The 25127-nt window shown below is 38.8% G+C and overlaps 1 protein-coding gene across 1 annotated transcript; it reads right to left on the bottom strand.

Moving 5' to 3' along the window:
- Positions 1 to 1131: 1131 nt before the first annotated feature.
- Positions 1132 to 25127, bottom strand: TSPAN3 (tetraspanin 3). Its single transcript, XM_005145720.3, has 7 exons — positions 24961 to 25127; positions 14203 to 14394; positions 13095 to 13169; positions 7726 to 7827; positions 7161 to 7313; positions 6778 to 6861; positions 1132 to 2074 (listed from the first exon to the last, which is right to left on the bottom strand). Exons 1-7 carry the CDS (start codon positions 25021 to 25023, stop codon positions 1982 to 1984), a joined length of 762 nt encoding a protein of 253 aa, XP_005145777.1. The 5' UTR covers positions 25024 to 25127; the 3' UTR covers positions 1132 to 1981.

The following is a 25127-nucleotide window of genomic DNA, read 5'->3' as shown; positions in this document are numbered from 1 at the left end:
GCAAGTACTTGGTGCTATCCCATCAAGTCATCTCTACTACAGATCCATGGCTTCTGGCAAGATTAACAAGTACATGCACTGTAATCTTTCCCTAACTATCCTCACTTCAAAGAGGTATGTTCAGGCTGTTGACTATGAAGCTTCTTTCTGCCTTATAGTTAGTGAGAGCTACTACTTTTTGAAGCATCCTTAGCTTTGTTTTTTGCAACACAGAAGTCTGTTTAAAACCTGCCCTGGTTTTACAAGTCAGGGTCAGGTTAATCTTATTAGTGTGGGATAATACCAAGCATATCTACAATCTGCAATACAACATGATGAAGATAATCCTTAAATTTGTCAATGCTTCTTACAGTAGATTCAGTTAGCAGGTTTGCTACCACATCTGGGAAATTTAATGCTAGAGTCCCTGGAGATCTTTGAGATTATTAAGCCACATGCCAAAGTAAGAATGAAAGCCTAAGCCTCAAGAGCCTATCATCTGAAACTTACCCTTGGGAAATTAACACAGAATTCCAAAAGTATACTTCTACAGCAGTGTAACAACTCTGAGGAACTTAAATTCCCCTCCCAGATACTTTGGCCTTAACAACAGACTATACATACAAGAATACTATTTTCCTGAGCAATGCTTCTTGGATATTTGAGAAGATTATGCTGGTAACAGTTTGGCTGAGCATGTCTGTTTTGCATGATAAAGCACACAAACAGCTGGTAGAAATGCTGAATGTTCCTGGCATCTACAAAGACTGAGGCAACTGAAGTAATGAAAAGCAGAGCAGTGACTAAGCATCTGAATAATGCAAGACACATTAATGCACAAATAACATACAGCAGTTATAGTAGGTCTACTCATCCTCCATTGTTGAGAGGCAACAGATTCTTTCTTAATTGTATTCACAACATGTTAACTTTCCACTGAGTTCAACCAAGTCTGTTGTGCTGTGTTTCCCTGGTACTGTTTCAAATACAAAGAACATGATACAATCAAGCTTCCACCAAACCTTAAATACAGACCTATTTAAATGAAGCCACTCAAAACTGGTGCTTTTGTACTAAAGCTTACACTTCTAGCACACCAGGACTCCAATTTGAACAGATACACAGGAATCGTAAACAGAAAAACAAGACATGTTTATAGGGAGGATATACAGAGATTTATTTAATCAGGTTTACTATTTACAGTTGAGATCACTTTCACATACTACTTTCTACTCTACATGGCTACATTGTTTCCAAACCAGTTGAAGATCTACAGTCTAATAGTTCACTCAACACATAAAACCGCTCTTCATAGAAAAATGAAATATTTCATTATAGAACAGTAGTGCATACATTATACTCCTGAAAAGCCAGCTTGTATTTTAAACCACTAATGTTGGAAAGATTTGCTCTCGGAAGGTCAAAACTGCAGTCACATGATCCTAAAGTTTTGGAGTTTGGTTAGTCTTTTTTTCCTTTTATTTATATAAAAGTGTACTCGACTTAAGTGTTCTTTAAAAAGTAACACTGGTGAGGGGCAAGATTCACATCTTTTTTCTCCAATTAAATACAGCTGGCTTCCTTTGTACAACTTTGGCTGAAAAAGTTTCATGTAGCGAAGGTTTTAAGACATCCTTTCTGTATGCAAGAATCAGCCAGTTAATGCTTAGAGGTAATCTACCAAAGTAGGCACACATCCTTTGACTTTCATATCAACCAAATGACACCAAACTTGCAAATGGTTCTGAAATTAGAAAGTTTACAAGTATACTAAAACATTTAGATACATGAATAGCTGGCTAAAACAGTGAAAGTCACAGGTAATTATATGGGTGTGTGTAAAGCTGAATTGTTTTGCCCATCACCAGTGTACAGTACAGCTGTTTCATCTGTGAAAGGTGTGCTTTGACTAAGCCTGGGCAAGAAAGCTATTGCAGTAGACCTGGCCCATTCACCTTCCACACGAGTGAGATAAGATTGAACTGAATGTTCACATTCTCTTCTAGGCATAGGTTCCACCAGTGATGAGAAGCTCGTAGGCAGGATCCCGACTCCTCCTACATAGCACTATACAGGCACACAACATGCCCAGAAGCTATGGAGAAAAACAGAAAAAAGAAAACAAGCTGAGTGCAAAGAAGGTACTTCAAGAGATTTAACCTCAGCACAGAAATTGTCAGCATGCATTGCAAGACTAAACATCCAGAAGGTAAATGGCAACAAATGCATTGTTCTTGAGCAAGCTTCATGCCCTGTTGTGAAAAACAAGGGCCACAAACTCCAGCATGAATTTCCTGCAAGATTGTCTTGATGTCTGCCTCTATAATTCAGATGGAAGAAATGACATTTTTAATGAAAACTACAGATTTACAGACACTCTATCTGGTCTAAAAAAATCCAAGTGAAATTCAAATGCATTAGCCTCCAACTGCTATGATGAAAAAGAGCAGAACTTTAGTTTTATGAATCTACTTAACCCCTGAAATCTCTTTCAAGTGCTCCATCTCTTAATGTCATATTAGAAAGCTTAAGTCCAATGTAAATTATTCACTCTGAAGACATTTTCTTACTGTTAAAATTCAGCATCATGATTCTGCTGACAAGTTTGTCAGGAATTTAGGGTATGATCAGCCTGTATATATTTACAAGGTTTAAATCAGATGAATGTAAGCAGGGATGTAGGGCATGATATTCTTCAGAATTTGCCTATTTATTGAAGGTAAAATAAGACTGTACCTACTAAAAAAAGATCAGGTACAATACTGTGTCCTATGGTCAGCAGTATCTTCAAGATCCTGATTTGGTTATATGGACAGAAGTTTATTCACAGATGCAAATACTTCAAGAGACTTCTGTCATAGCTCTGGATTTCACAGCATCACCCAGAAGGTAAGTTTCTAAAAACACCTCCCCCCCAAAAAAAAACCAAAACCTCACCTCAAACCCCTTTGAACAGAAAGCAAATAGAATGAAATGGCTGAGCAGACAACCAAGTATACAGCTTCTTCACAGAAACAGCAAAAACCCAGTGAAAATACAGCACTGGGACACAAAAGGAGAATTACTAACTTTTTAATATCAAGTCTGAAGCAAGCATCATGTATGTAACATGTTTTAGAACTAAATGATGGCACATGTAGCACAGTAGCTCAGTCTGCTCAAAGACTAACAATTTAAGAACTCTGAATCTAAATAAGCAGCAATTTAAAAAAGAGGCATGATGAAATTCTCATATAAGCATTTAATTTTCTGGAAAAAGACAAGCTCCAAAGATTAATAAAAATCTTTGTCTGGAGTGCATTACACCTGCTTTGGATCTATAGCAGAAACCAGCTCAAACTCAAAGAAGTGTATGAAGGGTAACCTAGAGGGTGGCACTTAGGCCTGCTGGTAAAAATCAGTACCTTTCTTCACTTCCCATCGGCACTGGGGTGGTTCCTGTTCAGACTAACTCCCAAAGATGTTATCACAGAAAGGTTTGGGTTGGAAGGGGCCTTTAAAGGTTATCTAGCTCAAGCCTCCTGCAGTGAGCAGGGATATCTTCAACTAGCTCAGGTTGTTATAGTCATGTTGAAGAGAAAACACAGAATTGCATGTCCTCTTCATTGATATAGCCCTTCTAGGTGAGGCAGCAACATCCACAATTAAAAAAAAAAATCCAAGCAAACAAAATCCACACTGAAGTTAACTTATGAAATGGAGAGGTTTTGGTAGATGCCACTGGCTACACAACTCTGGAGAAGGCTTACAGCCTGCAAGTACAAGAACTTCAGCTTTTTCCCCTATGTAAAACAAGGATAAAATGAAGAGTGTGCTGCAGAGAAACATCATTAATCTTTTGCTATAATCCATTCTAGTCAATTCATTAATTCACATCCACACAAGATAATCCCATTCAGTGACTCAAGAGTTTTAATTTATACAGTTATGTAAGATCTGAAACCATTAGGTACTATAATAAAAGCTCATGCAACCAACTTTTCAGTTACTATTTAAATCATCTATCTGTATTCTTTTGGAGGCCACTGAGCATACTCCTAGAATTCAAAGTAAATACAGAAATAACTCCTGTATTTCAAACTTTCTCTGTAATCTGTCACTTTCAAAAACATGCTCACACCTCTAAAACATTTTCTAAGGCTTTCATTCTGCTTCTCTTCAGCTGCTATTTAATATTGTGAACAAAACTATTTTAGAAGTCTGTGTTGAGGAAGGATCCATGCACAACCCTGCTTTCAACTTGAACAGTTCAGACATCTCCTACAATCAGGTTTCTTTAGGGTTTATTAAAAATTCTATTATTTTATAATATTTGTCTGCCAGCAGTAATTAGATCCAATCTCTCACCAAACTAATCTGTTGTAATCACTTGTTGTGTATGCGACAGGCAGGGTCAGGATCTTGGAAATGATGACTGACTGCAAAAGCCAGCTTTAAGGATGAACTCTACAGATAATCCAGCAGCACTTCTACTGTACTGCAATGCCTTTGCTCCCTTCAGTTTGCCATCTATTAATAATTCTGTGCTGTCACTGTGGTCAAGACCAAAGAATTACTGGATGCTGGAAGATTCCCATGGCAACTGAGACATGGGCATATCAATTACTTCTGTGCAGAGAAGACTAAGTTGTCACAACTCCAAAGCCTTGCAAAAATTCTCCTCAGTCTTTCCATTTGAAATAATGTACCGAAGGCTGAATTTGTTGACTGTAAGCTATCAGAGGTGATGAACTCTGGACAGCCTTCTTGCATAACATGAAATAACCATCAGTTCAGAGTGGACTCTATGCAGTGAGTTTAGGAAAGGTAGTAAAATTCACCAAAAGGTAAGAAAAATGTAATTACTCCTCCAAGTTTACAGGCCATGACTATGTAGGTTACAGGCCATTTGCTGAAGTGCCCATTCTCACCTCCAGTTCAATTAGCACACAGGCTATTTTGCTGAGAATCAGGTTAAATGCATACTTAATCCTGTATTACAAACATGAGGGTGTCACAACTTGTGGTCTTACGTTTCAGGAGATGAATAATAGAACAATTGGAACAGTGTTTAGTACCAACTTGACTGAAACTAATGTTGTTTTAAAAACAGGTGAATGTACAATCTTTCAAACTGTGGAGCAAAGATACAAGAATATAATTTCTGGTAGACTTAAATGTGACTACCACTCAGTGAGTATTACTAGACAGGCATTTCAGGGGTACACCCTGTATCCTATACTTCATTCATTTTATAAACAGGTATCATGTAGCTTGTTTTACCTTTAAGCAAAAACATTTCAAAATGCTATACTGCAGCACCAGCAAAGACATTTCTCTGATGCTCTTATTTTCCTGATGAATTATTTAAAATTATGTACTTCCTGCCGATAGCCTGGTTACTGGCACGTGGAGACAAAGCACAGAACCCTCAATGCAGAAGGGATACAACTAACATGCTTGCCTAGAATGGATGAGCCAGGAATAACAGTTGGATGATACAAGCAGTCACAGCATTTGTGGCCCAATCACTGGGAGGACTATAACCGTGCTCCATTTTGGGATGTACTTGTTAACAACCTGCAAACTCCAAAACTAGGAATAATGCCTCCTCTTGGGATTCAGCTTACCCAGCCTCAGAACACACATTTTTTTTCCTACATAAAAACCTGCCACAGTAGCCATGGTTGGGTAAATACTTTTATTTACATTACACAAATACATTTTGGTGTTCAAGAAGACTAAATATTGGTTTACCAGTCAAAGTTTTATGAATGGCAATTAAAACAAATACCTTCCTTCAGAAACCTAAGCACAGATCTCAGCATATTTAAAGCTCAATACCTGAAGTAATCTAGTTCTGCACAGTTCCACAATATTGCTGTATACGGTGTTACCTATGAGAATTTCCTTATAGCATTGAAATAGAAATGCCTGTTAAAGGCACAAAAGTAACTCTGAAATCAGTTTTGAAGTCTCTGGTATTCATCATATGTACTACATTTCTGAGAGGCCATAGCATTGGCACAGGTTGAAAATAATATGAATAATACACTAAGCCTGCCAAATTGATCAGCATTCAAAATTATGATTTAAAGATATGTTTAGAAGGCATCCCTAGGCTTGTTTTTTTTTAAATAATCTGAATAAACACTAAGATACACAGTAGTTTATTGCCTCAGTTTTTTACAAGCAGGGCAAATGTAACAATCAAGGTTCATCCGGGAGACAGCCAGTGCTTGATTTTAAGTAGGCAGCATCTCCAGTTCAGGACATCAGTTTTTGCTAATGTCCAAAACACAAGAAATTTTTAAGCCACAAGGCAAAACTCTGCTGATGATGCTATCAAAAACTCTAGTGTATCTCCTAAGTGGGCTTGACATTATCTGTATGCATGAAACACAATTAAGCTGATGTACCTTTAAAATGGCATGAAGTTTGAACTATCTGTTTTAAAGTTTGAAATTAAATGGTATGCAAATTGTTCAAGAGTTAAATATCAGAGCACATTCATGATACTTAATCAGCTTTCAAGAATAATTTACCTCTTACTCTCTAGCAGATAACTGCACACACACCATTGACTGTTCAGCTACCTTCAAAGCTAATAGAATATTCATCCACACAGCAGTAGTTTTAGAGCAGTAGTTTTAAACCATGCATGGTTGCAAAGTTCTGTGTTAAAGTGTTTTTGACTGATGTCCATTTACTCCCCAAACCAAGCAGGGACTAAAGCTGCCATGATTCTGTGCATACCTGTAATAACCTGGACAGGACAGCAGTTGAGAAAAAGTTTACAGATAAAGAATATTCTCTTACCTGAATAGCAGCAAATGCTAGTGCTGCCCAGATGACATACATCATGATCTCCTGAAGCTTCTTTACAACCAGAGCCTCACACCCCTGAAACAAGTACAATTCTTACATACCCATGGGGCAACCACATATAGACACACACACACCAAGAAAGCCCCCAAAGGATCAAACAACTCAGAAAGGTAATCCACACACTAAAAGAAGTCATTAATTAGTATATCACTAAGGATGATGGAAAAAAAGGTTTTATTTTTCCCCTAGAAACTATGTTTATTTCCTGTTAAAGCAGCAAATATTCCCAAAACTTCATGATCCCACCAACAAGAAAACTAAATTACTGTCAGCAAAAGCGTGTGGCTAGTAAGTTCCTACTTTGGGTGTCTTACCTCAGAATAAAGGTCCATTGGGCGGGTCAAGCTGCCAGTGCAATTGCTGAGGGCTGCTTTGCAGCAGCTAAGCGGCACACTGTTATTCTTAGTTTGTTTGAACCAGATGGTCTTCTCCCAGTCTGAGTAGTTATGGATCCCACAGCAATGCAACTGGAAGATCACACAGGTAAAGAGCCAATAGGTTTATCAGTCAAGAAGTGGGATGAGACAGTAATACTAACTGCAATACCAAAAATACCCAGATTACTCAAACATGTACAATTATTTAATATTACGAATATGCAAGTGCATTAAGATCATGTCCCACTGCAGGAAAATATGCAAGTACTAAATATTTTAAATCAAACACTGACTCACAACCAATGACATAATATGCTGCTCTGCATCAACAGTGTCAGAATTCCACTAATTTTAACCAAGTTCAGCTACTTATTGACCAGTCAGCTTTCCCTAGATTTGTGAGAATAGAAGAAAAACTGCTACACAAGTAGCAGAGCAACATCGCATTCATGTTTTAAGGACAGAAAAGACTGAAAGGTTTCCATGATTTTTGCCATCTCACCTGCCTCTGTACATAGTCAATAGCACGACTGGCTGCATCAGGATTTGTCCCATTGTATCCATTGTATACTTTCTGAATGCTGTGATCAACTTCATCCTCTACCTGTGAAGTAGCAGGAAAGCATCTGCATTAGCACACCAACAGAAGTAGTACCGGGCTAGGTAAAGTTATTTCACTGCTCATTATAGCAATGCAGGAAACCAAGGTAACTAACTCATGTCATCTGAAATCAGCCTATTTGGGTGGTACAGCTTCTTACAATTCTAACTTGACTTCTGAAAAGATGTTGTTAGTTTGCAGCAAATGGGTAAGAAAACAACCCAAGCAGCTATCTTCCACAACATTTTAGACAAAACAGCTTTACCAAGTACCTCAAGAGAAATTGCTTTTATTATGACAGTGTGGCAGCCATCCCATGAACTTCAGGACTCTCCACCATAGCATTCACCTTTCCACTTCCTACTTCTCCTTCAAAATTCCAAACCAAACCCAGTATAACAACCAGGGCTATCTCATTCCCTTTGGGACCACAAGGATACAAGTAAGTCATAGCACCTGCTCTTCCCATTCTGACTGAAGCACAGGTAAATTCCCAAAGATGACGTCTTCTGGCTGACTGTTCTACCAAGCTCTCTGCTCAGCCCCAGCCCCCTCCCCCCCCCCCCCCAAGAAACACAGAATCCCAGAATCCCAAGGGTTGGAAGGGACCTCAAGAGATCATCTAGTCCAACCCCCCTGCAAGAGCAGGGTAACCTAGAGTACATCACACAGGATCTTGTCCAGGCGGGCCTTGAATATCTCCAACATAGGAGACTCCACAACCCCCCTGGGCAACCTGTTCCACTGCTCTGTCACTCTCACAGTAAAGTTCTTCCTGATGTTAACATGGAACCTCCTATGCTGCAGTTTACACCCATTTTCTTTTGTCCCACCACTGGATATCACTGAAAAAAGCCTAGCTCCATCATCCTGACACCCACCCTTTACATATTTGTAAACACTGATGAGGTCACCCCTCAATCTCCTCTTCTCCAAGCTAAAGAGACCCAGCTCCCTCAGCCTCTCCTCATAAGGGAGGTGTTCCACTCCCTTCATCATCTCTGTGGCTCTGCGCTGGACTCTTTCAAGCAATTCCCTGTCCTTCTTGAACTGAGGGGCCCAGAACTGGATGCAATATTCCAGATGCAGCCTCACCAAGGCAGAGTAGAGGGGGAGGAGAACCTCTCTTGCCCTACTAACCACACCCTTTCTAATGCACCCTAGGATGCCATTGGCCTTCTTGGCTACAAGGGCACATTGCTGGCTCATGGTCATCCTCCTATCCACCAGGACCCCCAGGTCCCTTTCCCCTTCACTCCTTTCCAGCAGGTCAACCCCCAACCTGTACTGGTACATGGGGTTGTTCTTCCCTAGATGCAAGACTCTACACTTGCCTTTGTTGAGTTTCATCAAGTTTCTCCCTGCCCAACTCTCCAGCCTGTCCAGGTCTTGCTGAATGGCAACACAGCCTTCTGGTGTGTCAGCCACTCCTCCCAGTTAGTGTCATCAGTGAACTTGCTGAGGGTACACTCGGTTCCCTCATCCAGGTCGTTGATGAAAATATTAAACAGCACTGGTCCCAGCACTGACCCCTGAGGGACTCCACTAGTCACAGACCTCCAGCTAGATTCTGCCCCATTGACCACAACTCTCTGCCTTCTTCCTTTCAACAAGTTCTTGATCCACCTCACTACTTGATCATCAAGCCCAAACTTCCTTAGCTTATCTAAGAGAATGCTGTGGGAGACAGTATCAAATGCCTTACTGAAATCAAGAAAAACCACATCTACCGCTCTACCATCATCTCTCCACCTAGTCACTTCCTCATAGAAGGCTATAAGGTTGGTCAAACATGACTTCCCCCTGGTAAAACCATGTTGGCTGTTCTTAATAATTCCCTCATCCTTAATATGCGTAGAGATGGAGTCAAGAATAAGTTGTTCCATCACCTCTCCAAGGACAGAGGTAAGGCTGACAGGTCTATAATTACCCGGGTCCTCCTTCTTGCCCTTCTTATAGACTGGTGTGACATTTGCCATCCTCCAATCCTCAGGCACCTCTCCCATTTCCCACAACTTACCAAAGATAATGGAGAGTGGCCTAGCAATGACCTCCACCAGCTCCCTCAGCACCCGTGGGTGTATTCCATCCAGACCCATCGATTTATAGATGTCCAGATTGCACAGCTGATCCCTAACACTGATGACTGTTGTACATAGTGGAATAGCTCCTAAAGCTACTGCAGATGAGTCAAGCTGCTAAAGATGCTGTCAAGTACATGTGTTAGAAATGGATGCCACCCAAGAATCGTCACTTATCCCCCAAAAAAGGTGTCTTATAAAGCCCATTTTTAAGGAAATCTGACTAGAACCATTTAATAACATGTTTCACGGTAAACTTACTTAAATGCACATAAAGTGTGGTGTAGCTAAACATTTGTACAATAGTAAGGCTCTGAATTGATTTTTTCCCTATTATATTCAACAGGAATTATGTACGAGGAATGTAATCTTGAGGTTGAGCATTAACTAAACATGCATATTCTTTAGATTTGCAAGTTACAGTAGGAGGGTCTTGCTAACACATCATCCCCTTAAATGCTTTACTGGAACAATTTTCTACACAAGAAGTTGCACAAGCTTCATTCCCCACCACCCAAGAATGGTAGTTATCTTTACAAGTAAATCTGTATCAAGATAGATAAGAATAAAAGTCAATTTAGCCTGCACAGGCAGCTTATTTCAGACCAGCACAAAACCAATTGTTTGATGATTTAACTACTGTGATTTACAACTGATTTATATAACAATATCAGCTGTTCAATTTGTCATATAGGTTTTAAAATAATTTATTTCTGTGCTTCCCTGTATATCATTTGGCATATGGTTCAATTAGGGCAACATTATGCCTGAAAAACCATGCAAATTACATACAATGCAAACTGAAGCCACTAGAGCTTGAGCTAACTGGCAGGCTTTACAGAAAATGAGAAATCAACTACTCCACCCAGGGGGAAAAAAGTCATTAAATCCTCAATCAACTGACAGCCTGTTTAATCCCTACTGCCACTTACAAAAAGTCTTACTTTTACCAGTAAGAGTCAATGCTAGCAGATTCTGCAACAGGTCACAACAGTATCACAATGTGACCTGGACATGCTCCATAGTGTTCTGAAGGAGTAGGAGTCTGAATGGCACCAGATTTACAGAATGAAAATTAAGCGATTTCAAGATCAGTCATTGTATTTTCAAGGGGCACAATGCCACTTTCTTGAAACATCATATTCAGTCCTGCTTAGTACCAACAGTTACGATGAGCAACTGCTCTGACTTGATGTTTCCTTTTGTTTGTAAAGCATTGGTGAAAAATTTGTACAGTTAACAATGAAGTAATCCCAAAATGATGCAGATGCCTTTTAAAAAATGAAACCACCAACCAAGGAAACCAATGACAAAAACCACACACATGCCATGTAAAACCAAGAGAACAAGATTAACAAAGCACAGAGCTGCCTTATTTATCCTGTCAAAAACCATCAGAGATATATGCAGATTTCACTTCCTACTTCACTGGTAATAAATTATTTCTCACACTGCTGCTGTACTCTGATAAAATAAGCTTAAGATGTTAAGTACCACAGGGTAACACTGCCTTTTTACTAACAAAACCTGTCTCATCTTTCAGAAGATTTAAGATTCTGTTTTCAAATACCGACTCCCACAAATGACTTAACATAATACCATGCTGACACAAAAAAGAGATAACCCCTCTTCCCCCAGGCTCTGACCTACAGCTGTGAAACAGTATGGTAGCAAAAAAAAAAGTGAGAGGTAACATGCAAGCTGTGACCAATCCAAATTTCAAGTGTGCAGTTTCAGATGGGCTAGAAAAATCTATGCATTGGTTTCTGCTTTGAATGCTGTTAACTGAAAAAGCAAGCTACTTAAAGACCAAACATAAAAAAGAGTAAGACAACCACAGCTTAGTCCACATCAGATCCATGGCAATTCCTGAATAACAACTATACTGCAATACAGTACAACCTTGTAAGTACTAGAGCATAGGGCAACCATTCAACCATTCATGTTGAGTGTAAGAACTCAACATATTTCCCGCTCTCCAGGAACTGTACTGCTTTCCTCAGTTGCTTCTAAGGACTACTTCCACTACAAGCTTCAGAGTCCCAGATGATCTACTTAGTGCACTGCCAAGATTCCAGAAATCAAATGCAGACCACGAGAAAAACATATCCTGAATTTAAGCACTGCCAATAGAGCATTTCTGTTGTAACAACCCATTCTACCTGTTACCAAACTAGAATTTTAATGCTCAGCTCAAGGTCCTCTTGTGTACTGCATACTCAAGGGAGCCTTCCCTTCTCTTGTAAACCAAGTGAACACTCTAGATTTTTTACTTCACATTTGTCTCACTGTTTCTTCCACAATAGTACGAGAAAGCAAGGAGGAGAGAATACTGAACTAGGAAGTGCTGGGTGGTTTATATAAATGCAGAAGACCAAAGAAAGGTTAACTGTGGTGTAGTCCAGCTTGCTATTAAACTATCACTGGAGTGTCCTATACTGCAATCATACTACGTATCACAGCTAAAAATGCCTTTTCTCCTAGTTTTTTTGGGAAAATTTAGACATAGATATAACAAAAGCCAGTGAACCTGTGCAAGTTAGAATTTTGTCAAGCTACACGGTGGTATCTGTAATAGCACGTGGTATATTTCTGCCACATACTGTGCTGGTAGAAACACCATTCAAATAATTTTTCTGGCTCTATTAACTTCCATTGAACAAACAGTGGAGAAATCACTTTAGCCACACCTCCTGTCAACAACCTGCATAAAGCTAGACAGTATACATTAACACATTCAATCTATTTGATTTTATTATTATGCAGTGTTAGTTTGCATACCAAAACACAAGACAACATTTAAGTTACTGCATATCAAAACAATATGCTCTATGTTCAAATACTGTGTAACCTAAATCATTTACAAAGCATAAATAAATTAGAAGATCATCTGGAAAATGTAAACATACCCAACCGCGTCACCACGACCCCCTCCACTGTTCAACTGTTAATGACACATTCCAGCTAGATTTTTGCCTACAGGAAAACTTTCTGCTTTACTTTGAGGAATACTGATGCTTTGAATTTAAAGATAACTGACATTTCAAATTAAGCCACATAGAGATTTGGTTTTATTCCCTTAACAAACACCTATTAACAGTTTCACAGACACAAATGCAACAAAGTCAACACCTGTATTTTGATCACAGTTTCACAACAAACCACTTGCTGAAATTGGGAAGTTATTACCTTTGCTCTGTAAACGTATCCAAGGACCACCACCACAACTTCAGTGATAAAAACCAAGAGCAGGATGATCACAAACTGCAAAACACAATCAAGAGTGTGCAAATAATTTTACCGATTTACTCTCTGAAAGTCACCATATGGATTTTGCTACTTTAAGCAATTTTTCAGGTAACGTTTTGATTTAACAGATAACAAAGCAGGCAATTAACTTGACCAAATGAGTCCAGAATTAATTACATAAAGGAATTCTAGCATTCATAGCTTCACCAAGGAATAATAAGCTGCCCAGCCAGGCAAGTGCTGATCATTAGGGCTGAAAACACCATATTGGAGTGCTTTCATCAAGTGTTTCTTTTCAATCTTCTTTCTGTAAGATAAATATGAATGCCACAACAAAGAAGCTCCCCAGGCTGTTACTAAGAGTGGTAGATGGACTAAGAGGACTGTTTCCTGACATAAAGCCCTGTAACAACCGGCAGAGACAGCAAGCTACACATTTCTCTTGGTATAGTTAAGATAATTTTTAAAATAAACTGTTAAAGAAGTCTACACAGCATCCAACAAAGATAAAAACAAACAAAACAAGGGGACAGTTTAAATACCAGCCTCTCTTATACTTAATTCTCAATTTGAAATTACAGTTAAATTTCAGGAAAACATATAGCATTAAATACCATAAATTAAGGGCTTATACTGAGCCATAAAGGAAAATATTTAGGCATCATAACTGTTAGTTAACCTCAGCACAAAATGCTGGAAACAAGAAGGCTCCTGGATCACCTTTCTCTTCGTCCAATTTCAGCTTTTCAACCAAAACAGATAAGGATGAGATTTATTTATATGGCTTTACACTTTATTTTTAATGAGATAGCCACAGTTCTAAAAAAGGTAGAACTAAGAGCCTTCTGCTGCCAGGACTGGCTAATTTCATACCAGCATTTTGAACAGAAAATCAAAATAAGATGTTTGTAACAAAATATAGCGAGAATACATTTAAGGCCATAAGATTAGAACAAGCTTAAAAAAAATATTTTAGGAGTCCATTAAAAGGGAAGGCAGCAAAACATACAACAAGCAAACACCATCACATAAAACCTCTGCAGCTTACCGTAGCAAGTCCACAGCGACTTTCTCGAATTGTGGCACAGCACCCAATGAGTCCAATGATAAAAAGAAGCGTTCCCACAGCTATGATGATAACTGCTGGAATCAGCGTGTAGACATCTTCAAAGAAGTGATCATAGTCATCATATGTGATGAACACATAGGCTCCCACGTAGCACAGTATGCCTGCTGCTGCCTACAACAGACAATAACACACTAAGTTCCTTTGAACACCAAACCCTCATTTCGGCAAGGCTGATGTACAAGTGTTTTATCTAACTCTATAAAGCAGTCTTCCTCAGAATTTGTTTCAGTTTAGACATCTTTGCTAAGTGACAGTATATGCTTACTAGGAACATCTCAAATGAAGGCCAACCAGCAGTTTTCAAATTACATTCATTATGTAAGTCATATGGAAGCCACAGCACATCATCAAGAAATGATGGTAACCATGCTATGAACATCAAGATCTTGCCCCCTACTCTCAAATACTTCCTTCTCATGCTGTGAACTAAGCTTTCTACATAGTCTAACATTCACAAACTGTCTCATACTTTTGAGAACAAGATTCAAGTCCATCCAAGCAGCAAGTTATTTGCTATTCCACAGGCTTTCAGAACATGTATGTTAATTTTGCCTGCTATTATTTACCTACTACTTATTCTTCCATTTCGCTAATTACTACCTATGATTTAATATTAGAACAGAACACACTGCAAACCTTAACCTCTCTTAGGAAAGATAAACTGCTAGAAACAGCATTTCTGAAGTGTTCACGGGACTGTATAAATTAATTCTAATCAACAAAGCAGGTAGGAGCAAATATGAAACACTAGTTATTAAAAGACAGAACCAAATACCCAGAAACACATACCACAACTCTTAAAAGATAAGTTTTCAGAAGGATCATTGTACAAAATGGTCTTCATTAAACAAAGATACAAAAAAGCCTGCTTAAAGTTCCTGCAAATAAGACCTTTAGGATGGAGCTGCCACTATATAGATTCAGAAGAAGACAACGGCACTCACCAATCCAATGTGACCTTACTCCCCCTTACAGCTATCCCAACACATCAATACCTTCATTAACTTTAAGCTGAGCAGACCCAGTGAAGGACAGGCAGCTGTTGCTTGAGGAGCCAGCTAACAGACATTTATTTCAAAGGGCGTTCCCAATTTTTACTTTACAAATGTCCTATCCTTGTGTTGCAAAGAAGAGGGCAGGCAAAGATGCACATAGCTGGCTCCAATTGCTACAATACCACAGGACTGGGCTATGCTATTGTAGAAACAAAGAACCAATGAGTAATTAAGGCCAGGGGGGACCACAGGGGATGATATTCTCCAATTTCCTCCTCAAAGAAGGGTCTACAATGAATTCAGACCAGGTTTCTTGAGGCTTTATCCAAAGGTTTGGGATTTTTTTTAAATATCTAAGGATGGAGTTTCCACAGCTCTGTGCATCCTGTTCAGTGTGGCATAGAACAAGACAAGCTGTAGGGTGACTGGTTCCCAGTATTTCAGCATTGTTTGCTACTATGTACTAGATATACTGCAGTATTACTGCAACTACTTTCCATAAAATAATACTGCATAAACACTATTAGAATAATACTTTATATACTGAATATTTCCCACAACACTCTTTTACAGAAACACTATGTCAAAGACAAAGGTATTAAGAGCCAGCTCAAAAGCATCATCAGTTCTGCATGGATTTGTGCAATATTCCTCATCCCTCTCCCTCTCTTTGTGCAGTGAAGGTAAGTGTGTACTCTGCAAGAATCTTAAAAGCATTCAGGAAGCTCACACTCATCCAACAAAAGGTGCTATGTAGATACAACAGTAGAGACACTGTGTAATTCAGTGTAACAGTCAAAGACCAACAACAAGACATCTCCAGACAAGATTATCTGAAATGAACAAGCTATTACAAAATTGCCCCTTTGCATAAAAGATGTTGAAATGCTAATCCAGCTACAGAAATGCATGGCAAAATGCAGACATACAATTTCTGTACACAAAGCAAAGACTCAAAGTAGTGTCACTGAACAATGGAATTACATTAACTGTTACCCAGCAATAAACTGTGTGAATGACAGGACAGTAATGTAATCTCTCATTTCTAAGAACTAACATGCCTATCAGAAGCATGCTATACTGTAAGGCAGCACATAAAAAACCTCACAGCTGTGGCTGGTATCAGGCACTTTAGAAAATACACCACAAAAGTGAAATCAGAACCATTTGTGAACCCCTTTGTCTTTCTCAGTTGTATGAAAATTAAGTGGCTTCCTTCTTCTCTAAGCAAAATCTGGTTTGTAAACTGCATGAGCACATGTATTTAATGAATCTTTTTGAAACATAAAGTTTAACCTTTAAAAAAAGCCAAACCTGCCTACAGGTGTTAGCTTTCCTTCCCTGCTGTAAGAAGCATATACTTTTTACAGAACTTTGCTCCTTCAGCATTATGCCAGAAAAGCTGAGTCTGACATGTATAGACATTAAGTATCATCTTGGAAATGAAGAAAAGCCACATTCTGTGCCTGTTAAAAGAATTAGCTGGAAAGGCAGATTTTTCTTTAGACTTCTCAGAGTAAAGCAGCCTGATCTGAAGACTTCAACTAAATCCTCTCCACACATAAAGATTCTAAAATTACTAACTAGCCACAACAGCATTTGGCCTTCAGTTTTGCTTCTGAAGAATGTTGTGGAACTTGTGGTTCTGAGGAAGAAGCTACAGAATTCTGGGAACAGCAGTGTGCGCTCATGTCTATAAACCTTGCACTAGAATCATGAGGAAGCTGAAGATAAAAGATACTGCCTCTACTCGAGGTTATCATATCCTCAAAAATAACTCTTCCGCGAATCTCTTCGACAAGCTCCTGAAAGCAGAGGTACTTGCTGGTGCTTTCAATAGTTCTAAAGGCTATGGACATTAAAACTCCTTTCCTGTGAAGCACAGTTTAACACTCTTTTTGAACAGGCACATTCCTAGCCTATCATAGAACAACAAAACCAGCAACACTACCCTGTTCATTTACAGGAAAACAAGTTTCAAATGCCTGCTGTTTTCCTTTCACACTGCAACTTCCAAGATGCTTAATATTTTCTGTAGCCTACTTTAAACCAGGAAGGAAGGTCTCTAAATTAGTATTTCAGCTAGAAAAGTGATTTGGAAGGAATCATTTTTGCTCATCTGCTGATGAATTTCACTTACTACCTTCTGGTTTGCAGCACTGAATACTCTTAGGAGTGTATATAAGGATTCAATTTGGAAGAAACTAAACCAGAAGATAAGGGCATTTACTGTGCTAATGGCTAGTATGTGTTCAACCAATGGGACCAGACTAGCCTGCAGTCCATTATGCACATTACCTGTTGCAAACCAAGAATAAAATTGAATGTGTGCTTTAAACAAAACAAACCCACAACAAGAAAATCAGAACCCCAAAACATTATCATGTGCTTAAACAATCGCCTTCCCAAAAGGGGAACCATCTGGAGAAACTGAAATATGTATAAAAAAGATAATTAAAACATAAATTAAAAAGAATCTCTAAGCTTGTTATCCTGTGGAGTAAACAGTGAATCTGCAGAAGTCTGAACTCACTCAAGTCAAAGACACTTGAATAAGCTACCACATTTGCAGTCATGCATTTCCTATCATTAAATGGAAGCTAAATATATGAACTGTGCACAGTTCAAATAAGTCTTTGATAAACAAGGCTTGAAGAATTCTCAAACTTAATCTGCTCAAGGCTCTGAATAAGCCAACAGCAGCTCCTGAATCTGTGCCAGGTCACATGTGTGCTCCAGGGAGATGACTGGTTATTCAGCATTCACACATCCTTTTTAGAGTTGTTTGCATCTAACCTGTAGTAGTGAACCTGAAGTGGTGTACTCTTATTTTAGGTTAAATTAACCTTTAAAAAGATTACAAGTCCAGTCAATGAAAGCAGTTTGTTGCAAATGGCTTGAACAATCAGAAATCCTTCTCATCAGAGGAAAATTTAAAAAATGCATAGACCTCTTGTAGTTCAGAAACAGCTTGATATTACTGTTTTGGCATGGGCTTCTAGGGGCTATTAAAAGCCAAAAAAGTATGCAAAGAACTGAAGGGAAAGATGAAAGCTATAATGACACAATGATACCTGCAATGGTTAACATTAGCCTCTTAAGCCCATGCCTATTTCATAATGACAGCTTTCAAATGCACTGAGGTAAGCAAAGCTACATGCTATTTAAATGCACCTTGAAGCAGTTTTGGTTTTGGTGTCGTTGTGGGGTTTGGTTTTTTTTTTGTTTGCTTGGTTTTTTTTCCATTTGGATGTTTTTCCTTAAGTAGGCTGCAAACACCAAAACCTCTTTTCCCATCTTCTGTAATGCTAACACATTGCAGCAGTTTGAAAACTAAAATTTTGGATAACAGTCCCTCACCTTTTCTGCTTGGATCCTCTCCCAGGACACTTTTCCCAACCTATGTATTGTGTTCCTTGTGTTAAAGATCAGCGTACCTTTGTTCTCACTGTCTTTCTAGTCTGCTGCAAACTTCTTTTATTAAAAAACACCCCAACCAACCAACCAAAAACATTCCAGGAGAGATTTTTGCAAGTCTACAGTTAGATCAGTTTTATTTTTAATAGCAGTTACTTTTTTCCACACAAACCAATGCCTGAATGTTTCCTACCTGTAAGAAGGGACACTAGTATAGTGGCTTGCTACCCAGTTTTTGGGCTTCTTTGAGCAGTATCTTAAAAAGTGTTTTTTCACACTTTCCCATTATTTGACTTCTACTCTATTTCTTTGACAGTTTCAGTTCTCTCCAATACTAGAGTATTCATAGCCTAATTACTGTCAGATGAAGAGATTTCCTGGATCTGCTATCTTGAGTTTTTCTTTCAGCTTTCTGTCCTTCAAAAAATCTAGTTCTTCAGTTTTAACTTCAAAGGTCCTATCTCTGACGCTTATTTCTTTTACATTCTTTTCAACACTTTGCTACTGTCTCTCACTCTCCCCTTCCATCTGAAACAAATACACACACATACATGACATTATTTTCTCTACTTGCTTAAATTAATGCCCATCCACCTTAGAAACTTGTGGTTTTGTGACACTCTTCTACTTTGTTCTCATTAATAATAATTCAATTGGAACACTCAGCTATTAATTGTCTTGAAAAATCCTTTGGAAGAAAAAACTAGGTATTCCACTCAATGTTGTAACATAGCTAGAAATAGTTTAAAGGCTTATAAAACACAGCCATGTAAAATTCAAGTAAGCCAGACTGATTTGTCTATACTAGGCAAATTCAATTCAGTAACCCTATGCTATGCATAAACCCCTCAAATTCAAATGTTTCTGCTGCTAAACCAAAAGGCTAAGCTAGGCTTCTTTTGCATTTGACATTACAAATATCACTAATTGCAAACGGCAGTGCACCAGATACGAACAATGTAGTCATTCTTTTACACCTATTTAGTCAGCAGGGTTGTAAGCTTGGCCTGGTCCTCCACTGTTTACAGACAGCGAAGCCCTGCACAAGAACACCAGTGACTAATCCATGTTATGAAGTTTCACCAGGTAAAGCTGCATTTCAATTTCCATATGCTACCAAAAGATATCACATTTAGCTTTGCAAGCTGGTTTTGTTTCTGTTAGGTATTAGCTCTAATTTTAATCACAAGACCAGATTCAGAAACTCCTGTAAAAGCTCAGGCAGAGACTTGAAACTTACACTGTAAAGAAACATAAATGACAGTAGTATGCTACTTAAGAGCAAATCAAAGACTACATAAAAATCTGGGCCTGGTCTATATTTGCCATCTGAAAATTCCTGTCCAAATATTGTCAAAAAACCCCGCCAACCCAAAACACTCAGAGGTACAACACTGAGTTTTAAATCCTTAATTCTTTATAAAAAATATTTTACACAATGTACAGGATTCCAAACCATAACACAATCCTGCAATACACTCAGTTAACTACTGAAGCACAAAACATTCAATTTTCACACTGAGAAGTAACTGTCCTTCAAGACATAAAAGGCTCGGATCAAGTAATCCCTGCCCAGCAGCCTTTGAGATCATTTGTCAATTAGAGTCTTTGATGACTAAAACCCTCTCAAAAAAGTTTCATTATCCCATCTTTTAAAGTCCAGATCTGAAACAATTCTCAAGCTCCCAGTAAAGCAGAAAAATTGCCTGGCTTATTCCTTTGTAAGGGGAAGTCAGTTCTACTTTTGCTTTTTACTGCTAAATTTTAATCTATTTTCCCATTGTTGCATTTTCTTTCTTCTTTTCTATCAGAAACCCAAAACACACTACATGCACATTGATAGCAACAGCCCATTTTAAAGACAGCACAGATAGCATTCTTGCTGTAAAGAACTAAAGCCTCAAGATTTCTCTCAACAACCATACCAAAGGTTTTATAATAGCTTAGTCAAATGAATTGTAAAATGAGTAATTTCACGTCAGTTAAATCTAACTCCAAGAGCAACTTAAGTTAGTTTGCAACTACTGAGTTGAAAGTGTTACAGAAGCAGAATTCATTCATTTTCTCAAGGATGAGGACACAGAGGTGAAGAAAACCTCAGAGCAAACACAAGGTATTAGGTACTGTTTTAGCCAAGCAGGCTGTCAAAGCACATTCTTCAGGAACGTGAGATACAGACTCCCCTTTTCTGAAGCAAGACTACAAACATCTCTGAATATTTTTATCCTTTATCTTATACTCTAATCATAACCCTGAACACATTTCCCTAGCATTTTTGTCATCTCATTTCTTCAAAACTGCTTTCAACTGAATTACTTGTAATTGGTCATATTCAGCATTTAATTCTCAAGATATCAAAAGTCTTTCTTCTTATCAACTATTCTGACTTTTTTCTGAAGCCTACTGTTTAATAGCTTGCTGTCATACCATTTATTTCCTTACTGAAGAAAACCCACACAACATCCTAAATCTTCTGACAGATTGATCAATGCTGGGATTTCCATGCCATCAAAAACATGTCAGAGAATGCATGTACTAGAAGTTTCATAATTCAATTTCATTATCTAATTTTCAAAAAGTCATACTGTCTTCCACACAATTCCTCCTATGCAACACGCTTCCTTAAAGAAAGGGACTTAGCACCATCTAAATGAAAATGAAGTCACCAGTTGACCAGATAGATCTTGTGCAAACTTAAGGCAAGTTAAAGGTCAACTGAATGTTTGCTTTTTCTTTGCCATTTATCATACCTACTCCAAAACTAATTCATAACAAAACACTAAGAAACATATTAATCTGATCTGTATTCCTCTGATCTTTCCAAGAAGGGCAAGTTTTAACTGATGTTTCTTATAAATGCATTTCTTCGTGAAGTACCTTTGAGCTTAAGGACTCTGCCAAATTATCTAAAATTCAAATGTACGTTTCATGCAAGATCTATATTATGCTACTCTTGATGACTAATACTCATAAAGCTGTTTTCCTGCAGAACTTTGTTTTTAAGGCAATATGTGTGTCTACAATAGATGTACTCCATGCCTGACACCCCTGCAAACACAACTCAGTTGAACTGTCAAAGTTCCACAACAAAACCTTGGAAAGGTAAGTAAAGGCTTTCTATCTGATAAGCTAGCACCTGTCCTGCTGCAAGGGGAATGTAGTTTCCACAGCACATCTTCTTAATTAAAAAAACCAAAAAAACCCTCCCGTAGTAATTTTTAGGAATGTACGGTTAATATAAGAATTCAACCAGATGTGAAAAAAGTTCCCACAAAACTACACAGAAACAAGACAACTTTTTTTTATAGTGTCAAATAGAATATGTACTAAGTAGCATGGGACTTCTCAAAAGGAGATGGACTTGTAGATTCACTGACAAACTGAATGAAGTATGGGTTATTAAAGTCAGCAGTCATACATGATAAATGAGTGGGTATGGCTATGTATGACCTGTGAGCAAGCCTCAGATGATCTGCCTTTTTCAGAAGGCTTGAAAAAAATAAAGAAGTTACATCCTAGAATTCAGAGCATAACAAAAATATCTCTGCCTTTTCTTCAGCAGTAGACACAATTTTCTGAACATTTCACATAAGATACCTACCAAAGCACTCTGAACATTCACATCCTCCTACAAATATGAGATCCACAGGGAAAGGTGGGGGTGTCAGGAAACTTACAAATCATTTTGACCAGCCACTCCTGCAGAGATTTCAATACCAAACTATGCAGAAGTCTTCTGCTGTTACTACAATTGACCATGAAGATCATGACCATAATACCTGACTTACATATGACACCCAATAGAGACATTTCATTTATAAAAACATTTATAGAAGACTTCGTATTTACTTGACCAATTATAGGTAGTTATCTATTGTAAAGTTTCGGTGGAAATCTGGAAGTTTCAAAACTGGAAGTTCATATGAATCAAGCAGAAGATTTCTGTAACACCACAGAAGCAATCGCATTGTCAACTAGATAGGCACCAAATTACTAAATACACAGCCAACTAAGTCAGTAAATGAAATGTGCTAGATCAAGAGTTGAAATTCTTCTGTCTCTTGTCATTTAAAAATGAAGATGTACTACTTTTGATTAAAGTATGTAGATTTCCTATTTTATGCAACAGCTTGCTAAAGAGAAAAAAAATGCCAATTTTTGCAATTCTCACTTTTAGAAAGCCTGCCTCATTCTACATGCAGCTGATGAGCCGTAAGGTTGTTCCAGCACAAGCAGCCCACTTACCTCCCTGCCAAAAAGCTATCAGCACAAGTTGACTTCTTAGGCTGGAGATGGTTGACAGAATACAAAATCAGTGACATTTTAATTTGACACAAAGTACATTCTATCTAAATACAATCTGTCCATTTTTAATTCACTCAAGTTTGTCTCAAAAAAAGTCATTAACAACTGTGAAGTGCTAGATTCAGCATTACACAAAATAACTTTGTATCCACCACTGTTTAAGCTGAGTAACTGCAAACTTCAACATGCTACTGAATTACTAATGCAGTGAACAAGAAATACCTATCAACTCTATCAATTATGAAAACTATCACTAAGCTTTTGGAGGGGGGGAGAAACTGCATATAGAATTTGTGTTTATTTATTCAGAACAGAGCCTAGTTTCTATCAGCAACTAAAGAAAAACCTACTTCAAGATGCATTAATAATGCAGCTCACAACTGTCTAGTCCAAAACTTTTAAGTATGACGTAACAGCTATTAAATAGCTTTTTTAATGGCATTTGCAGCTTTGCAGCTACACACGTAACAAAAAGCCACACCCAACAAAGCAGATTCCAAACAAAAAGCTGTACTAAAAGGTTGATGTAACTACCTCACTCATGCTTCAGAGATAAAGAAGGGAGCCTATACACGTCAGTCAAAATGACAGTCTCCTAATAATACACCACTTAAGAGTTAAATATGCCTCACATTTACTGCTCATCTCTGAAGAGCTGTATAGACAAATGCTAGCAAGACTACACAGATATGTGCTTTCCCTGACCACAATTAATTTTTAAGCACTCATGAGAGATATTCCTTCGCAAATATTTAGACAAAAACTTCCATCCTGCAATACTTGTTAGGTTTCATGAGGCTTTCAGTATTAAATGAAGCAGCTATATATAGCTACCTTTTGTATGCTCTAATATCTTGTCACCCACTATTACTTTTTCAAAGCTGAAATCTTTGAACAGCTGGGACAAGAGATCTTCTGTTCTTGGAGCCAGGATTAGATGAGAAATGCAATAGCTAAATGAGGAAAATGAATTCTCAAAGTCTACTGAATGTTATTTATTTAGAGTTATGTCATTCTGACAGCCCAGTACAATGCCATGCTGCAGCCTGTATGATGATCCTGAGAAAGGTCATTTACAGCAACCTTCTGATCCACCAACCCAGGTAAGCTTCTATCTTATTGTCAGCATGACTGTAGTTGTGGGAGGTTTAAGTGACCCATAAATGCTACAGCGCAGCTGTGGTTACTGCAAGAGTGGAATGCAAGACTTGATTTTGCGCTATTAAGTTATATATAGCTATCCTATATCACAAAATAGTTAGGGTTGGAAAGGACCTTAAAATCATTCAGTTCCAGCCCCTACCATGGGCAGGGACGACTCACCCCAGACCATACTGCCCAAGGCTCTGTCTAATCTGGCCTTACTGCATGCCCTTACTTTGTGTTAAAAAAAACAAGTAAGAAAACAGTGCTCCATACTCACCGCTACGTATTTGGGACGAACGTCCTTAAAGTAGGTGGCAAACCCTAAATGGCCGTAAGAGCACTGCAAAATTAAACTTTCAGAGACCTGAAAATCTCAATAATCTAACTCAATCCGTATTCAATTACACAAGCGTCTTTACCTCAAGACCTCTAATACCCGTTAAACCTCTACTGACAGACGACTAAGAGATTCAGCTCCATTCACCTCCGAACTTGGCGGGGGGGGAGAGGTAAGGCACTGCGCCCACCGCTAAAACAGAGGCCCTGCAAAGGTGCTCAGGACGCTAGTTAAACACCAAGCTTTTAAATACGCACAGAAATAGTTCGGTGAAGAAGGGGGGATATGGGGGGAGAGCGCCCAGCTGCCTCCGTACGTGAACAAGAACCGGACAGCAGCGTAGGCGGCGCGGCCCAGGCCCGCAGAGCCCTCAAGATCGGGTCTGGCGCCACGGCCGGCCCGGGCCCTCCCCTCACGGCTGAGGAGAGACATCCCCGGCCCGAAGCCCCTGACCCCCACAGCCGCCCACGGACTCACCCAGAAGATAAGGTTGAGGAAAACCAGGACGGTTTTGGAGGAGGTGATGCCGCACTGCCCCATGGTGCCTGCCGCCCCTCAGCCTCCGGCCGCGCCGCTCCGCTCCCCTCAGCGCCGCTCCGCCACCGGCCCACGTGACCCAGGCGAGCAGAGGCGGCGGCGCGGCC

This window comes from Melopsittacus undulatus, chromosome 9 (assembly GCF_012275295.1).
Source record: "Melopsittacus undulatus isolate bMelUnd1 chromosome 9, bMelUnd1.mat.Z, whole genome shotgun sequence".
NCBI classification, from domain to species: Eukaryota; Metazoa; Chordata; class Aves; order Psittaciformes; family Psittaculidae; genus Melopsittacus; species Melopsittacus undulatus.
Note: the sequence above shows the minus strand (reverse complement) of the source record. Positions and strands in the feature narration are given on the sequence as shown.

Coding starts and splice junctions, on each gene's coding strand:
- TSPAN3 (XM_005145720.3), bottom strand. CDS start 25,023: ATGGGGCAGTGCGGCATCACCTCCTCCAAAACCGTCCTGGTTTTCCTC. Junction 13,170..14,202: donor GTCGCTGTGGACTTGCTACG/GTAAGCTGCAGA, acceptor TGTGTTTTGCAG/TTTGTGATCATCCTGCTCTT. Junction 6,862..7,160: donor CAATGGACCTTTATTCTGAG/GTAAGACACCCA, acceptor TACTTGTTTCAG/GGGTGTGAGGCTCTGGTTGT.